The following is a 15,657-nucleotide window of genomic DNA, read 5'->3' as shown; positions in this document are numbered from 1 at the left end:
AGGGTCGGACGATAAACTGTTGGAGACACTGATGGAAGTTCTGTGGGAAGTTTCCAGTTCCCGAGTCGATGCCATGATTGGGCCTGACTTGCTAATTTTAGCCACATGTTGCGATTTCTCAACGGGAGAACGATCCGACGGTCCGTCCTAAATTTAACTCCGTGTTACATGTGGAGGGAGGCATCATGGGAATAATCCCATCCAGCTGTCCGAGCGAGTTTGTCTAACGCTCCATGTTCCTCTCAGGAAACACCACCATCCCTAACTTGAACGAGGTGAAGGAGAACATGACCATGGGAACGACGCTGGTCACCGATCCCTACGGAGGCTTTCTGGTCAGTGAGTCTTTTTCATGATGTAAACAAGAGAAGATGCTTTTCACAAGAATGTGTCTCAGTAAATATTCCCCGGACCTCCAGTCGTCCCTGGAAACGGAAGTGCTGACCCTCCCTGGTTCCCAGGAATCTCTGCATCTCCTGGGAATGTAGCGAAGGGCTGTGAATCACTGCAGCAAATGTAGAAATGTACGGGGGCGGGACCAACACTGGCGGGTTTCTTATGAGTGATGGTAGAAGAGTATGACAGGTGCTCGTCAACAACATGATGAATTAACAAGAGTTTATCATGGATTTGAAGAGATTTAGATCTTTAATCCGGTTCTACCTTCCTGGTCTGGAAACCTGTGTTTTAATCCAACTTGTCTTTTCTGAGTGTTCTTTAAAAAATACACTAAAATATTACAAGAAATATATTTAAAGAAGTATTTTTTCGGGCCTCTGGGTCACCTTGACCCGGAGACAACACAAGGGATACCACAAACACATTTGTTTTCGGGCCTTCGGGTCACCTTGACTCAGAGACAACACAAGGGTGATGTGTGTGTTGTTGTGATGTGTGACTCTATTGTATCATCAGTGTGTGTTTGTACAAAACTCTCTTTTCATTGAAATATTGACGTTAGAAAATGATCTTAAGCTCCGCCCACTGAAAACACTCTTTTTGTGGAGATGAAATCTTGTTGACCATAACCACACCCACTCCTCTGTGATTGGTCAAGCAAAATTAACATTTTAATTTCATTTAATTAATTTTCATTTAATTAATTTTTATTTTATTTTATTTTAATTATTATTATTTTTTTTTTTTTTGTTAATTTTACTTGCAACTTTTAATTATCTTTTTTTATTTATTTTAAATTAATGTAACTCATTTTAATTGATTTTACCTGATTTAACTAGATTTTTATTTTATTTTATTTTATTTTATTTTTTGGTTAATTTTATGAGCCACTTTATGTTATCTCTTTTTTTAATTTAATTTAATTTAATTTAAATTATTTGTAATTCAATTTGTGAGTTCATTTTATGTGCAACTTTTTATCATGGCTCTGTTTTAATTTTTAATTTAATTTAATATAATGTAATTAATTTTAATTGATTTTACTTGATTTAATTTAATTTTATTTTATTTTATTTTTCGTTAATTTTATGAGCCACTTTATGTTATGTCTTTTTTTTTAAATTATTTACTTATTACTTTTAATTTTAATTATTTGTATTTAAATTTGTTAGTTCATTTTATGTGCAACTTTTTATCATGGCTCTGTTTTAATTTTTAATTTAATTTAATATAATGTAATTAATTTTAATTGATTTTACTTGATTTAATTTAATTTTATTTAATTTTATTTTTCGTTAATTTTATGAGCCACTTTATGTTATGTCTTTTTTTTTTAATTATTTACTTATTACTTTTAATTTTAATTATTTGTATTTAAATTTGTTAGTTCATTTTATGTGCAACTTTTCATTATGGCTCTTTTTTTAAATTAAATTAAATTTAATTAAATTTAATTTAATGTAATTATTTTAATTGATTTTACCTGATTTATCTAGATTTTAATTTAATTTAATTTAAATAGTTAATTTCATGAGGCCCTTCATGTTATTTGTCTTACATGTCTTTTTTATTATATTTTATTCATCCAATTCTATATATATTTCATTCAGTTTTCTATTCTGTCGTCTCCACCAAAACAAACATGTTTCTTCTCCAGTCGTTGACGACACGCGTCTCGCTGACAAACGTCAATAACGTCCAAGAGAGATTTATGAGTTCAGTTTTACGAGCGACTGATGTATTTTCCAGTCGTTCTTCTTGTGCTGCGTCGCTCCAGGAGGAGGTTGATGTGTTTGTGTCTCCGCAGGCCTGTGGTCCTCAGTACGGCTACATGTGTGGTCAGCAGCAGTACATCTCCGGCGTCTGCGCCAACGTCAGCTCCGACTTCCAGGTCCTCAACTCCATGGCTCCGGCGGTGCAAGGTACCGTCCTCGCTCCTCCTTCGTTCTTCGCAGGGAGGACCAGCAACATTCCTGGTCCTGTAAACACGTCTGCGACTCTGTTGACCAAGTTAGGATCTCAAGTCACGAACATCCTGTTCCGAGCAATTATCTCCACCGGGATCTTCACTCAGTGTTTACTCCAGCATTCATTACTGAACACGACGATAAAGTCATATTTAAAGAACGCTTTTCTAGTTAAAATACATACAGATTTATCTGATCGTATGACATTTGATCCAAAAAGTTTGTTTATTGCTGAATTTATATGAATTGATAGTAAATATTTCTCTGTCAGGGCGAAGATTTATAGAAGATAAAAAGTGTAGAAGGTAAAATAAAATAACAATTTTATCAATTTAATATACATTAAAAAAAATTGAAGGCAAAACATATTAAAACGTCTATGATCAATTCTGAGTGGGAATAAAAAAAAAATATATATATATATATCTATATATATATATATTCAGAAATTGTATTATTAATATATCTATATTTTTATATTATATATAATATTATTATATATATATTTTTTATTACAATATGAACAATTTTACATACATTAAAAGTAATACTAAAAGGGAAAATACTCACAAAGAAAGTGATTTATTTGTTTTTAGAATCAGCATCAAAATGGTATACTATAAAATAGTAATACTACGAAGACTCACAGAGTACTGCTACAGAGCTTCGTAACTAAAAAAGCCTTACCTAGTAATACTAGGAAGCCTGATAGTGTACTACTACTAACACTCACAGAGTTATATTACAGAGCCTAGTGTAGTAGTACTATGGTGCCTCCCGGATTAATACTTTGGAGCCTCAGAGAGTAATACTACTAAAAATGTATTGTAAGGGAATCACAATCAGCATCATAAATGGTACAGATACTAATATGATGAAAATTGAAATTTTACTCAAAATTGTTGTCTAAAAACTTCTTAAACTTCACTCCTCAGTGTGTAATTGTCGTCACTTGTGTTGCAGAGTGTGCGAAGGAGCTGGACATCGTGATCGTTCTGGACGGATCCAACAGCATCTTCCCGTGGCCCAGCATCGTGGACTTTCTCATCCGCTTCATCGAGAAGATAGAAGTCGGACCCAAACTCTCACAGGTCAGAGAGAAAGTAGTACTACGTTCCTGGTACTTCATTAGTGTGTACTGTCCTATGAAATGAACTGCAAATGTATGGAAGTATTTCAGTGTCATCGAATAATGACCTTTTTTAAAACATTTTAAACGTAATACTATAAAGCCTTACGTAGTAATACTAGGATGCCTTGTATAGTACTACTATTAAGACTTACAGAGTAATATTACAGAGCCTTGTGTAGTAGTACTATGGTGCCAGCAGGAGTAATACTTTGGAGCCTCATAGAGTAATACTTCTAAGCCTCACAGAGTAATACTATGAAAGCTCACAGTGTAATACTACAAAACTTTTTGGAGTATTAAAAAGAAGAGTTAAACTACTTATAATATAATAATAATAAAAAAAAGTAATACTACAAAGCCTGGTGGAGTAATACTATGAAGCCTGTTAGAGTAGTACTCACAAATTATGCAGATAATACTTAAACGTTGAAAGTTTTAATATTTCTTGATTTAAAAAAAATATAAATTATAGTTTTTTATTCATTTTTTAAAATCGTTTCTATATTAAACCGTATAATTTTTTTTTTTGTATTAAATATTGTAATTAAACATATTCGGATATAAAAAGGTTGAATTTATTTTTTATTGAATTTAATAATTTGTTTATGGAAAAGTTACATTTGTTGTTAAGTAAAAAAAAAAATCGTAATAATAACAAAATTACTTTCTTTTTACATTTCAAAATTTTTATAACAATATTTGGAAAAAGAAATAATAAATAAAAATTGTATTTATATCCTTTTAAATTTGGTATAAAATTCTATGTTGTACCAACATTTGCATATTGAATTCAAAAGACTACGGGTTAAAAGAAATATTGAATTTAAAACATTTATTTTTGAATGATTGGAACTAAAACATAAAACTCTATGTGTAAAAAGATTTGAATACATTTAGAAAAAATACATTGAATTTTTCAACACCGAAAAACACACATTCAATATATTTCTATATACAAAATATATTATTTTGTTTGCTTAAAAAAAACAACTGTTCAATAAAAAAGTTTCACCGTTTAAAATGTTAATTTAAACCATTGAATATTCTAATGACACTGATTCACTTCCAGGTTGCAGGTTCGAATCCACACAGCAGTTTTCATATGCAACTAAAGTTAAGTTTAATCATAATTAATCGAACGCGTCGGTTCGAATCCCAGTGAGCGACGCATGATTCAAACCTGCTCTCCAGGAGGTTGTCCTTCGACCCTTGAGCAATTTAAATAAATATTGAGAATACATTTTAAAAGTCGCCTCAATTTGAGCAAGGCACCACCACAAAAATATCATCGGGTTGCGGGTTCGACTCCCAGCATGAGTTTCCAACCCCCGCCATTGAGCAATTAAAAACAAATTAAATTACATTCAAAGTGTGTTTTAAGCGTCGCCTCAGAGTAATCCTCGCACCAAAGTGACACTAATACATCGTTGGGGTTGTGGGTTCAAATCCCATGTTGATAAATATAAATGTGGAGTTCTTTGGAGAAAGTTCCTCCAGTAACTTCTCCTCCTCGTGTCTCGATCGGTCGCTGACTTTAATGACGGAGTTTTCCAGACGGAGACTCTGGAAAGTCTGGTCACGTCTTCCACTGACTCTGAATCAAGAAGGTTGTGTCATGAGTCGGCGCCGGAGCGACCACTTCCTGGAGGGGCGGAGCCTCAGCCCTGTCTGTGTCCTCAGGTGGGCATCGTGTCGTACGGCGAGACTGTCACTCACAGGGTCAACCTGAGCCAGTTTGACAACACGCCAGACCTGCTGGAGTACGTGAGGAGGATTCCTCAGCACACCGGGGTCAAGACCATGACCTTCAGGGCCGTCGATGCAGCCAGGTACTCTGTCCTAGTACTGTGTGTATTTGTACTTTCTCTGATGTAGCCAGGTACTCTGTCCTAGTACTGTGTGTATTTTTACTTTCTCTGATGCAGCCAGGTACTCTGTCCTAGTACTGTGTGTATTTGTACTTTCTCTGATGCAGCCAGGTACTCCGTCCTAGTACTGTGTGTATTTCTACTTTCTCTGATGTAGCCAGGTACTCTTTCTTAGTGTTGTGTGTATTTGTACTTTCTCTGATGTAGCCAGGTACTCTATCCAAGTACTGTGTTTATTTCTACTTTCTCTGATGCAGCCAGGTACTCTGTCCTAGTACTGTATGTATTTGTACTTTCTCTGATGCAGCCAGGTACTCTGTCCTAGGACTGTATGTATTTGTACTTTCTCTGATGCAGCCAGGTACTCTGTCCTAGTACTGTATGTATTTGTACTTTCTCTGATGCAGCCAGGTACTCCGTCCTAGTACTGTGTGTATTTCTACTTTCTCTGATGTAGCCAGGTACTCTTTCTTAGTGTTGTGTGTATTTGTACTTTCTCTGATGTAGCCAGGTACTCTATCCAAGTACTGTGTTTATTTCTACTTTCTCTGATGCAGCCAGGTACTCTATCCTAGTACTGTGTGTATTTCTACTTTCTCTGATGTAGCCAGGTACTCTATCCTAGTACTGTGAGTATTTGTACTTTCTCTGATGCAGCCAGGTACTCTGTCCTAGTACTGTGTGTATTTGTACTTTCTCTGATGCAGCCAGGTACTCTGTCCTAGTACTGTGTGGATTTGTACTTTCTCTGATGCTGCCAGGTACTCTGTCCTAGTACTGTGTGTATTTGTACTTTCTCTGATGCTGCCAGGTACTCTGTCCTAGTACTGTGAGTATTTGTACTTTCTCTGATGCAGCCAGGTACTCTATCCTAGTACTGTGTGTATTTGTACTTTCTGTTGTAGCCAGGTACTCTATCCTAGTACTGTGTGTATTTGTACTTTCTCTAATGAAGCCAGGTACTCTATCCTAGTACTGTGTTTATTTATACTTTCTCTGATGCTGCCAGGTACTCTGTCCTAGTATTGTGTGTATTTGTACTTTCTCTGATGCAGCCAGGTACTCTATCCTAGTACTGTGTTTATTTCTACTTTCTCTGATGCAGCCAGGTACTCTATCCTAGTGCTGTGTGTATTTGTACTTTCTGTTGTAGCCAGGTACTCTATCCTAGTACTGTGAGTATTTGTACTTTCTCTGATGCAGCCAGGTACTCTATCCTAGTACTGTGTGTATTTGTACTTCCTCTGATGCAGCCATGTACTCTATCCTAGTACTGTGTTTATTTCTACTTTCTCTGATGCAGCCAGGTACTCTATCCTAGTGCTGTGTGTATTTGTACTTTCTGTTGTAGCCAGGTACTCTATCCTAGTGCTGTGTGTATTTGTACTTTCTGTTGTAGCCAGGTACTCTTTCCTAGTACTGTGTGTATTTGTACTTTCTCTGATGAAGCCAGGTACTCTATCCTAGTACTGTGTTTATTTCTACTTTCTCTGATGCTGCCAGGTACTCTGTCCTAGTATTGTGTGTATTTGTACTTTCTCTGATGCAGCCAGGTACTCTATCCTAGTACTGTGTTTATTTCTACTTTCTCTGATGCAGCCAGGTACTCTATCCTAGTACTGTGTTTATTTCTACTTTCTCTGATGCAGCCAGGTACTCTATCCTAGTACTGTGTGTATTTGTACTTTCTGTTGTAGCCAGGTACTCTATCCTAGTACTGTGTTTATTTGTTCTTACTCTTACGCCTGAAGTAGGTCAAGTTTTTAAAGCACTCAGAGAGTGCAGACCTCCACGACAACTCATACTGTGACTATTTCTTTACTCATTACTATTACTTCTCTTCTCTTATTATTTGTCATCTGAGATATTAGTATCTATTATGTTTTACTTCGCGCATAATACTACAAAGCCTTCGGTAGTAATACTAGAGACCAACAGAGTAACACTACAGAACCTCGTGGAGTAATAGTTTGGTGCCCCCCGGAGTTATACTAAGAAAACTCACAGAGTACTACTATGGAGCTTTGTGAAGTAAAACTATAAAGCCTTGCATAATAATTCTGCATAATTCTAGGAAGCCTTGTATAGTACTACAACTAAGACTCACAGAGTAATATTACAGAGCCTTGTGTAGTAGTACTATGGTGCCAGCCGGAGTAATACTTTGGAGCCTCACTGAGTAATACTATGAAACCTCACAGAGTAATATTACAAAACTTTGCGGAGGATTAGTATGAAGACTCAAACTACTTACTAGTAATACTATAAAGCCTTGCAAAGTAATATTACTAAGCCTGGTGGAGTAATACTATGAAGCCTGTTAGAGTAATACTACAAAACTATGTGGATCATTTCATTGAGCTAAGTTAAGTTTTACCACAAAGCCTCATTGAGAAATACTCTGAAGTCTCGAAGATAAATGCAACGAACACTTGTGGAGTAATACTACATAGTCTAGCGGAGTAATACTTCAGAGCTTCACAGAGTGGTTTTAAAGTCGTAAAACATTACACATAGAATCGGTTCAAGTACAACTAATGCAAAGGAACAACTGTTAGTTTTTGCAAAGAAATGTAAATATTTTAAGTGCACCTTTAGTCTGAATAATACTGCACTGTTATACACACAGTAGACTCAAAGGAGAAAGCGCCAAAGACACTGATCAGTGTAAAACTTGACGAAGTATATTCACTTGTCACTGAACGTTGTTATTTAGCTTATGTTACTGTTACTTCTGAACCTAATAAACTGACAACATCTCCCCCTGCAGGAGGGAGGCCTTCATGCCAGAGCGCGGCGCTCGACCCGGGGTCAAGAAAGTGATGGTGGTCGTGACTGACGGAGACGCTCACGACTCGTACAAACTGAAGCCGGTCATTAAAGACTGTCAGGACGACGGCATCGAGCGCTTCGGCATCGCGGTGAGCAGAGAATCTGCTTTTTTTAATTCATACTTTTATACATGAGATCATTGTGAAGCTATTTAGAGATTATTGTGTGAATGCTGAGGGTTAGAGAGATTAATGTGTGAATGCTGAAGGTTAGAGATATTATTGTGTGAATACTGAAGGTATTCAAGTATTTATTATTATCATATTATCATGTATTATTGTGTGAATACTGAAGTTTAGAGAGATAATTGTGTGAATGCTGAAGGTACATCATTGAGATCCTGTTTTTCTTGTTACGTGTTTTTATTTGACTTTTTCTGACTTAAACTACTACTACTATTTCTTCTCATACGTTTAATACTAATTCTACTACTACTTTTACTACTTGTACTACTAAATCTACTAGTAATTCTACTTATACTTTTATTGCTAATTTTACTGAATTTTCTACCTATACTACTAATTATACTTGTTATTCTACTTCTGCTTTTATTAATTATACTTATAATACTAAGTCTACTAATAATTATACTCATACGTTTACTACTAATTCTATTACTACTTTTACTATTTATACTTGTACCAATAATTCTACTAGTAATTCTACTTATACTTTTAATATGAATTCTACTACGAATTCCACTCATACTTTTATATCTACTTCTTCTATTACTACTTCTACTTCTACTACTGTATTCTACTTCTATTACTACTCCTCCTACTGCTACTTCTATTTCAACTTTTCCCCTTTTTCTCCTTTTCTCTTTTTTTTTCTTAAACTTTCTCAGTTCATTTAAATTTTTTCACATCTGTATTTTCCTTTATGTCATCATTTCAACTTTTTCCACTTATTTTTTACTTTAAATACTAGTAAAATACTTCAGTTCACATGTTCAGCAGGTTCAGCATTAACTCTGCGTTTCCTTCTGTAAATGTTATAGTAAGTAAGTAAGTAATTAAGTAATATTTATTTATATAGCGCTTTTCTAGACCAGGGTCACAAAGCGCTTAAACAATCAAAACAATACTCAATAAAGTATATACTTTAAAGATCAAGATAATACTGAGAACAACACAGGAGTTCCAGAAAATCAAGGAAAAGCCTGAACAAATAGAAACGTCTTAAGATGTTTCTTGAAGGAGTCAGTAGATCATCAAGCGCAAAGAGAGAGTAAGATTGTTCCATAATAACTCCATGTTTGTTTTGAATGATGTTTTTGAAGGTCTTGGGAGACTTCAACCGCCAGAACAAAAGTGCAGCAGAAGTCCAGAAGTTCATCAAAGAGATCGAGTCCATCTCCAGTCCTCCTCTGCACGACCACTTCTTCAACGTGTCGGACGAGGTGGCTCTGCTGACCATCGTGGACGCGCTGGGATCCAAGATCTTTGCTCTGGAAGGTATTTCAACCACCAACTCTCACAGTTTAAAACGAGTGACTAGAACTTCCATCTGCGTCTCTTCTCAGCCACGACGGGAAACTTCACGTCCTCGTTCGGGATGGAAATGTCTCAGGCGGGCTTCAGCGCACACACTTCTAAAGTAGGTGAACCTGAGGTGGTCTTGAGTCCGGCTGCTGCTCATTATGTGTTTCCAGTGAATGTAAACAGGCTCCGTAAATAAGAGCCTCCACTTTTATTGTAGCAACATGCTGCACCCCAGGAGCCGCATTCTTGGCTGATGACGACCTGCTGTACCTCCTTTGATATCTTCTCTAGAAATGTACTTTTTATTGCACAGAATATGTTTGATACTCGTTTAAAAACATGATTTTTTTTTTTAAAAATGGTTTATTCTATTAACTATTGAAGTTTATCATTTCCAGTATTACGTTTTATATACATTTTATTTATTTTTTGGATAATTTAATTCAATAATTTCTATACTGACAGTTTTTTTTAATGCATATAGAGTTTAATATTATGATTCCAAAAATGTTAAAATTAATTCTAAAATCGATTATTATTCTGTTGTCTTTGGTGATTTATATAAATGAATGGAATAATTGGAATAAGAATATCAAACTCTATTTGTAAAAAAACAACAAATATAAATTTTGAAAACATGTGTATTATAATAAAAACAATGATTTAACCATTTAATAAACTGAATATTTAATTATTATTATTTTATTTTTATAAAAATGTATTCAACGTTTCAATATAAAAATAATCATTCAATAAAATTTATTTTAATGCTTTAAAAAAATCCGTTTTCAAAATGAATAAATATTTTTACACATAGAATTCTATAGTATAATTCCAATAATAAAATTAAAAAAATCTACATTCAATATTTTTATATTCACAGCCTTTTAAATTCAATATAAAAACAATACAGAACTATCAAACTATCAAAGATTAAACTTGACGTATAAAAAGATTATTCATTTTTCAAATAAAAAAATAATAATAAAAAAAATATTGAATTAACTTTAACTAAAAAATGTAATTAAACAAGTTGTAAAATTAAAAACGTTAAATTCAGCCATTCATTGCCGTTACGGTACTGATTTAACTCCATGGAACAACTTCTGACGTACCTTTGGATCAAAGAAACTTGTACTTGTGAGTTTATCTTGAGATCAGCTGACGCGTCATGTGGTCCTGCTGTTATCTCCGGTCCCTCCTCAGCCCTGCAGTGATTCACCTCAGTCTCTGGAAACCTCTTCCAAACACAGACTCTCAGTGTCTCCACGTCTTCGCGCCGCGATGTTTGGTCTGTTGTCAGCGAGTGTGAGTTCAGCACGAGTCACCGTCGGTCGAGCAGCAGGAGGAAAAAGACGTCACGTGACCTTTCACAAGCTTTTTGGGTTTTCGGCTCTTTTCCGTCTTTCCTGATGGAAGATAAACAATCGCCTGACTCTGATTTAGGAGCTTCACGATGGCTGTGAGTTCTGTGACGACTCCAGGGTTACAGGGGTCAGGGTTGAGGTTAAAGGTGAACTACTTCCTGACCTTTAAGCTCCAGTGACTTTCAGGAGCTACGATGATCAGCCTCGTCCTCAGACGACCCCTCGTTAACCGCTGACTCAACTGTTGACCCTTAAGGCAAATATTTTCCGATCTTTTAAAGTTGTACTATGTAACATTTTGATGTAGCTTTCATGCAGAATACCATCAGAATGTTTCACTTTTTTTAGCTGAAACTTTTTGCTAAACGTTTCATTTTATTATTCTTTTTTTTAAATAATCGAGTTAAATACTTTATTTTAATTCGTTTTTACACTGAAGTTTTAGTTACAATAATTAAAAAGTAAAGTTTCTTAATTCATAGTCTTTGAATTCAATATACAAATGTTGGTTTAATAATGCCATCAGACAAAAGTACTGAGCTACTTTTTGATAACTGTAATGTTTATAAGACTCAATTTAATCATTTTAAATCAGATTAATCAATAAAAGAAGTAAGATCAGTAACAGGGGTGCTGGAAAACATTGTTACAAGTATATAAATCGCTTGACTGAGGACGAGAGGATACAGTGAGTCCAGCGGCTTTTAAAGCTGATGTTTGGACATATTTTGGTTTTGAAAAAAAATGAAAGAAGTTACGACTTCGTCAAGAGTCATGTGGTCTGTAAATACTACAACACCAGAGTCAAGTACTGGACAATACTACACATATATACTTGTTACTACACTATCACAACACCAGAGTCAAGTACTGGACAATACTGCACATATATACTTGTTACTACACTATCACAACACCAGAGTCAAGTACTGGATAATACTACATATATATACTTGTTACTACACTATCACAACACCAGAGTCAAGTACTCAACGATACTACACATATATCCTTGTTACTACACTATCACAACACCAGAGTCAAGTACTGGGCAATACTACACATATATCCTTGTTACTACAATATCACAACACCAGAGTCAAGTACTGGATAATACTACATATATATACTTGTTACTACACTATCACAACACCAGAGTCAAGTACTGGACAATACTACACATATATACTTGTTACTACACTATCACAACACCAGAGTCAAGTACTGGACAATACTACACATATATACTTGTTACTACAATATCACAACACCAGAGTCAAGTACTTGACAATACTACACATATATACGTGTTACTACACTATCACAACACCAGAGTCAAGTACTTGACAATACTACACATATATACTTGTTACTACACTATCACAACACCAGAGTCAAGTACTTGACAATACTACACATATATACTTGTTACTACACTATCACAACACCAGAGTCAAGTACTGGACAATACTACACATATATACTTGTTACTACACTATCACAACACCAGAGTCAAGTACTTGACAATACTACACATATATACTTGTTACTACACTATCACAACACCAGAGTCAAGTACTGGACAATACTACACATATATACTTGTTACTACACTATCACAACACCAGAGTCAAGTACTTGACAATACTACACATATATACTTGTTACTACACTATCACAACACCAGAGTCAAGTACTGGACAATACTACACATATATACTTGTTACTACACTATCACAACACCAGAGTCAAGTACTTGACAATACTACACATATATACTTGTTACTACACTATCACAACACCAGTGTCAAGTACTCGAAAATACTACACATATATAATTGTTACTACAGTATCACTATACATCCATTTCCCTTCATAGTGATACGTATCTTATCACCAGATTCCTACCAATACACAACCCTTGTAATAATGATCACTAAAATTATATTCAGTAGTATTAAATATTCATTATAAATGGTTCAAGTAGAAAAGTGGCATTTTATATTTTTAAATACTCCTATTGATACGTATACAATTTTAGTTTTACAGACTACAAAACTTGCTGTTAAAATGGTTTTATTTTATTCTACTGAACTATTTGGACTTAAATCCACTAATACTGAAGTAAAAACACTTTGAAACAAATGTTGAATATAAGAAATAGTACTGGTGTGGGCCTGGAACACACGAGGGACCTCATAGAGTATTAGTTTGAGTCGTTATCTTGAGGCTCATGATTGCTCCCGACAGGAAGGCGTGTTACTGGGGGCGGTGGGAGCGTACGACTGGAACGGGACGGTCGTGATGCATGTTCCCGGAGGAACCATCGTCCCGGAGAAGACGGACTTCAACGACCCGCAGACGGAGGCCGGCTACGAGGCTCTGGCCGGATACCTCGGTGCGTTGACTCATCGAGTATTTTTACTCCCAACAACATCTGTCCACAAGCTGCTGTAAATAGAGTGGATCTGAACTTACACAGAGACATTCAGATCTGAAGTGTTTCCTTGACGTTGTAGAAAATGAGAAGGAATGTTAAAATACTGCAGTTAAATACAGACTTGATGGTCGTAACAAACAGCAGATGCTTTTGTTTGCTTCATGAATAATTAGAGACGCAGTGTTTTCTCTTATTGCTGGTTCTTTACAGGAGGAAGCAACGCATCCGACGCTCGCATCAGTCAGACTATAAGACGCCATTGAAATCCCTTCGACAGTGTGAATCACAATCGGCTTCTCCCGATGTTTTATTTAAAAAGTTTCTACTCACTGACTGCGATCAGTGTTTAAGTACAACTTTGGTAAACTACGAAGACGCACCTCGAGGCTTTGAAAAATTACACCGCAAAGTTTCACAGTAACTTACTCCGCAAAGCTCCGTAGTATTTATCCAAGATGCTCCCTGGTATTACTCCGTAAAGGGATGTAGTATTACTGCGCGAGACATCTTAGTTTTACCTCGTGAGATTCCCCTCGGTGCAAAGCACAAAGGCTGAGGGATATTACTTCGCAATGCTCTGTAGTTTTACTTTGAGGCTCCACAGGATAAGGCTTCATAGTATAGCTCAGCACGTTTTCATAGTATAACCCTGTGAGGCTTCATAGTATTACCACACATATTACTGTTACAATGCGAGGCTCCGCATTATTACTCTTTGAAGCTTTGTAGTATTACTCCGAGAGGCTTCCTAGTATATCCCCACAAGTTTTAGTACTATTACTCAGCGAGGCTTCATGGTATAACCCCACAAGGCTAGGTAGTATAACCCTGCAAGGCTTTGTACTATTACTCCGCTAAAGTTTAATAGAATAACCCTGTGAGGCTTTATAGTATAACCCCACAAGACTTAGTACTATTACTCCGCGAGGCTTGATAGTATAACCCCACAAGGCTTAGTACTATTACTCCGAGTGGCTTCATAGTATAAACCCACAAGGCTAGGTAGTATAACCCTGCAAGGCTTTGTAGTATTACTCCGCGAAAGTTTAATAGAATAACCCTGTGAGGCTTCATAGTACTAGTCAGCAAGTCTTCATAGTATTACTCCACAAGGCTTCGTAGTATTAATCAACCAGGCTTTATAGTATTACTATTACTGATCCGTAGATTTACTCTGCGATACTCTGTAGTATTAGTACGTGAGGCTCGATCCCAATGCAAGACTTCATAGTAGTACAGAGTAATATATAATAGGTACTCTGTGCGTCAAACTAATATCATTGGTAAATTATTAGGAAGCAGATTGAGAACTAAAGTAATGCAGTAAAAGAAAATGCACCTTATAGTCCAAAGAATACTTAGATGAATCAGTGACATCATGGATGAAGGTAGAGACTTCATTTCCTCTTCCTAGTCAGATAAATACTGAGAGTTTTAAATACTCGTCGCTGATGAAAAGTGTGTTTTCCTGACGACGTTGTGTTGTGACGCCTGCAGGTTACGACGTCCAGTCGGCGTCGACTCACAGAGGAGTTTTGTTCATCACCGGAGCTCCTCGGTACAACCACACCGGCCGAGTCGTCGTCTACCGTCTGGTGAACAACAAGACGGTCGTGACTCAAGTCCTGAAGGGAGAACAGGTGAGTCGTCTTCCTTGATCTGACTCAACGTATCTTTTCTCCAATTTAAATGAATTATTATATATCAAAGCACCACTATGTTACATAAAAAAAATGTAATTATCCTTTTAATATTTAAAAATTAAGACTAGTGCAGTAGAACTCTTCCGACGCAGTATTTTCATTCCATGTACTGTGAAATATTTCCAAATAACCAGGGAGATAAAGCCAGAAATTCTACACGACAAGAGCTTTTAAAAAAAGAATATACAGTAAAATGATAAGCTATAACAACTACACTGTTTCGACACTAGGGGGAGCCAAAACTCTCTTTTAAATCCTACTGATTGATGCTTTAATAAAACCTGCCCAAATTGGCTCCTACTGTCCCAGATCTCTATATTTGAACTTTATCATCCCTTGAACTTTGTTCTTTTTTATTTGCCCTTTTTTTTTGTTTTTTTATGAAGCTATCATCTGCAGTGAACTGGAAACACAATTTCCAGAGGGAGTAATAAAGTCCATCCATCGATCAAACTAGTTCTGTAA

At 35.8% G+C, this 15,657-nt stretch overlaps 1 protein-coding gene across 1 annotated transcript in view; it reads left to right on the top strand.

Annotated features, from left to right (window-relative positions):
• itga1 (integrin, alpha 1) overlaps window positions 1-15,657 on the top strand; it is an 80,159-nt gene that overhangs the window by 36,935 nt on the left and 27,567 nt on the right. The window contains exons 4-12 of the mRNA XM_087790592.1: window positions 247-335; window positions 2,207-2,321; window positions 3,330-3,457; window positions 5,179-5,327; window positions 8,137-8,287; window positions 9,481-9,655; window positions 9,724-9,797; window positions 13,300-13,447; window positions 14,987-15,129. Coding sequence (XP_087646718.1) covers window positions 247-335; window positions 2,207-2,321; window positions 3,330-3,457; window positions 5,179-5,327; window positions 8,137-8,287; window positions 9,481-9,655; window positions 9,724-9,797; window positions 13,300-13,447; window positions 14,987-15,129 — 1,172 coding nt within the window. The remainder of the gene's footprint in view (window positions 1-246; window positions 336-2,206; window positions 2,322-3,329; window positions 3,458-5,178; window positions 5,328-8,136; window positions 8,288-9,480; window positions 9,656-9,723; window positions 9,798-13,299; window positions 13,448-14,986; window positions 15,130-15,657) is intronic.

Source organism: Callionymus lyra, chromosome 5 (genome assembly GCF_982586985.1).
Source record: "Callionymus lyra chromosome 5, fCalLyr1.hap1.1, whole genome shotgun sequence".
Taxonomy (NCBI): domain Eukaryota; kingdom Metazoa; phylum Chordata; class Actinopteri; order Syngnathiformes; family Callionymidae; genus Callionymus; species Callionymus lyra.
The sequence above is the reverse complement of the archived record's forward strand: the minus strand, read 5'-3'. Positions and strand labels throughout refer to the sequence as shown.